This window comes from Amyelois transitella, chromosome W, assembly GCF_032362555.1.
Source record: "Amyelois transitella isolate CPQ chromosome W, ilAmyTran1.1, whole genome shotgun sequence".
NCBI classification, from domain to species: Eukaryota; Metazoa; Arthropoda; class Insecta; order Lepidoptera; family Pyralidae; genus Amyelois; species Amyelois transitella.
Window position 1 is genome coordinate 8145188 of NC_083536.1, and position 3572 is coordinate 8148759.

At 43.0% G+C, this 3572-nt stretch overlaps 1 protein-coding gene across 1 annotated transcript; it reads left to right on the forward strand.

Annotated features, from left to right (window-relative positions):
* The first annotated feature begins 265 nt into the window (after window positions 1-265).
* Window positions 266-2978, forward strand: LOC132904300 (uncharacterized). Its single transcript, XM_060954230.1, has 2 exons — window positions 266-304; window positions 2216-2978. The coding sequence occupies exons 1-2, from the start codon at window positions 280-282 to the stop codon at window positions 2680-2682; spliced, it is 492 nt and encodes a 163-aa protein (XP_060810213.1). The 5' UTR covers window positions 266-279; the 3' UTR covers window positions 2683-2978.
* Window positions 2979-3572: the final 594 nt, after the last annotated feature.

Below are 3572 nucleotides of genomic sequence, written 5' to 3' on the forward strand. Positions count from 1 at the left end.
ATTTTGGTTGTTAAATCGTTTTGTAAGAAGCTTAGTAATTTGGTCGGGTAGTTTTTAAAAAGTAATTGTCTTGGCCAAAATTAACTTGTTTTGTAAGAAATTGTTTTAATTCCTTTAGGTTATTAAGATTGTCTTTTTAAAAAAATCACTTCTGGTCTTATTTCCAAGATCAGAAGTGGGATAGATCTCTCTAGCCCACATAATTTATTTCACTGGTTTTAGTTCGTTTTGTTTTTACAATTATTAATCTACCCTACACAACGAGTGCGATTGTTTTGTATGTATGCTGTTGTCGTCGTTTTCGGTGAGTCTTTTTTTTGTTATTGTTTGTATGACTTACTTTTTACATTTTTTGTGTGGTGTATTTTTTTTGTAAAAGTGTTTAAATTATTGGCTTTTGTCTGAATCGCTGTTAGTTAGAATGTCAGAACACGGGTCTGATCGTAATGTGAGTCGTCGTCGTGATAGTCGTAGCCCGCGTCATGACCGTGATCGACGCAATAGCCACAGCCGGCATCATAGGTACTGTGATCGATCTTCCGAGATGGAAACCTCATTGGCCCGTCTCAAAGCATTAGAAGAGCAGGTTAGGGTTCCTTCGCGATCCCAGCGAACACCTTCCGTACCACCGTTATGTTCACGTGAACGGCGCCTATCGCCAACTCGGTCCACGCGTATGTTAGTGTCACCAAGCAGACGTGTGTCGCGAACACGAGATAGGGAACCGTCGCCTCCTCGCGATAGAAGTAGGAGACAATCACGGGATTGGCGAATGACTCCCACGGTCCCACCGACAATCATGATCGTCGTCCACGTTCTAGAACTAGATCGCCACGTCATTCAGGACGTATTTCGAATACCACTCGATCGACGCTGGAACATTCATCTGTTACCGACCGCATTGTAGACGCGATTCGTTCTATTAACTATGCGGGTAGGTCGAGTCAACATTTTTATATTTCCAATTTCGATCCAAATTTACATAATTTTGACGATTGGTGTGCGGAGGTAGATCGCGCAAAATCATGTAATAGATGGAGTGACTATGAATGTCTTTCGCGTATCGGTAATTGCCTTAAAGGTGATGCACGCTCGTGGTTAAACGAGTGGGTGTCAAGTGACCGTTCCTGGACAAACTTCAAAAAATAATTCAAGCCGTTATGCCCAAAAACATCTGATATCGCGAATATTTTAGCTGAGGTCATTAATACCAACTCTGATAAGTACCCTACATATGCGGATTATGCGCGTCGTGCTTTACTTCGCTTACGTATTGTGCGAGGCCTTAGTGATGAGTTAATTTCAGCCATAATTATACGCGGAATTAGCAACCCCAATATTCGCGCAGCGGCAACTAATGCGGAACTGATGCCAAATGACTTAATAGAATTTTTCTCGATTTATGTTAAGCCGGTTAGTTTAACAAAGAGTTCTTCTCGATCAGTTTCATTTAATGCCACCCAGAATAAGCAAACTACGGATTCGTCGCGGAAAAGAAGTAATAGTGATATTAAATGCTTTTCGTGTGGTCAGCTAGGACACAGACAGGCTAATTGTTTTAAGCGTTCTAAAACGGATCAGGTAAACTGACTGCTACCACGAGTGCCCCGTCTTCAAAACCTACTTTTGTGCCGACTAGGTCTGAACCCTGTTCGTTCTGTAAGAAATCCGGTCATAGTGTTGAAACTTGTTTTGCCAAACAGAGGTCTGAAGCAACGAACAAGGATACGGTTAATTTTTGATATGCTTTGGTTACTTCTACAAATAGCGACGTCGTAGTGGCGGTTATCCAAGATGTTCCTGTAGATATTTTGATAGATAGTGGTTCGACTATATCGCTCATGTCATCATCTTTGTTGAAGCATTTTAACTGTTCGGTTAAACCTGCTTTTAGAATATTAAAAAGATTGGGTCAGGAGGTGGAAAGTACATCTTATGTCCGGTTACCAATTGAGTTTGATGGCTTAACTCTCGAGGTAGATTTATTTATTGTGCCGTCTCAATACATGAATACTCCGGTTGTATTGGGCACAGATGTTTTAAATAGGGATGGTGTTAGGTATGTTCGTACCAAGAACTATCAGCGGCTTACGCGAGTTGAATGTAAATCGAACATGACAGTAGTTCAAGGTCTTATTTTACTGCGGAATGTTCTTGAAACGTTAACAAACGCCGGTTTTTTTTGATAAACTTGAAGTGTTCGTTTTCGCAACAGAAATAGAATACCTGGGACGGACAATTAGTGAAGGTCAGGTTAGGCCGAGTCACGATAAGGTTGGTATTGATGCGGCAACGCCACTCATCCGAAGTGATGTGGCTATTGAGGGTTCCAGTCCAAACAGGGAAGCTCTAAGGGAGATGAGTCGTCAGCGAGTGTCTGAACGTCTTCGCTCAAACCAGGAGGCTCAAGATAAGTATGTGAATAAAGGTCGCAAAGCACCTCGTGGCTTTGAATTAAACTCATTAATTTTTCTGAGAAAACAGGCTCAAGCAACGGGGAAGTTGGACTCCTGCATGCGAGGGCCTTATCGTGTGGTGAAGATCCTGCCTCAAGGGCGCTACGAGCTCCAGCTGTTGGCCGGCTCATATGGCAAGTCGACGCAGGCAGCTGCGGAATATATGATGCCGTGGCACAGAGAATGGACTCCTGATGTCTGTTCTGCTTTATTTAGCGGTGAGTGAATTTAATTATTTTGGCTTACCATAGATCTTGTGTGAAATATTTTATTGAGACAAGCCTGTGCCGGGGCCTCTGTCTGTTTTAAAGATCAGTGATTTTAGAAAGCTTTTATTTAGTTATAGTTTTGGGTAGGTAATAAACAATGTTTGTGCTCCATGTAGTTAGTGCAATGGATGGTTGTGTTTATCTTGCTGTCTGGATAGCCTCTTTCTTGAAGTCCGTGTACTTAGATAAGCTATCTAGGCTGACGGATAGCATTTCCAGAATAAAGTGTGTTCAGTGTCCTGGAATGCTGTCTTGGAGTCGCTCAGACATGTGGTCCTGGAGCTCTGGTACTTGCAGGGCCATGCGGTGGCCTCTGACAAGTTGTGTTATGTGTTGTGTTGTGTTAACTATTGTTTTGACTATACTGCCTATTATTAATTAAAAATGATGATTTAATGATTCATGTTGATGGTTTGGGTTGAAACATGCTTTTATGTGGAACTGATTCACACACGCAAAGTTATGTCTCACGTAAGTGCGCGTAGATCTCTAGCGAGTCGTGAGGCGGCACTCCCCCGACGGGAACTGCCCCGGGTGATCAGTACAGATATCAGTTTGTTTTATATCCATTGTGCATAGGTTGGGAGTTTATAGTATTGCAGCTACTTATTATTTTTAGATGTTTAAAAAAAAAGGAACATGTTTTTGTGCTGTTTTCGTCTGTGCAGAGGCAGACCGCGAGAGTGAGGAGTCTGCGGTACCCGATGCTGATGAACCCCAACCTAGTACATCCGGGACACGAGAGGTTGGCGCAAGGATCTCCTACGCCGCTCAGCACACCGTCTGGCAGCGAGGACCCCTCCATGCCAATCTTGGATGAAGAAGCTTGAGAAGGGAGCCCGAGGAC

Coding starts and splice junctions, on each gene's coding strand:
- LOC132904300 (XM_060954230.1), top strand. CDS start 280: ATGTATGCTGTTGTCGTCGTTTTCG. Junction 305..2,215: donor TGCTGTTGTCGTCGTTTTCG/GTGAGTCTTTTT, acceptor TTTTCGCAACAG/AAATAGAATACCTGGGACGG.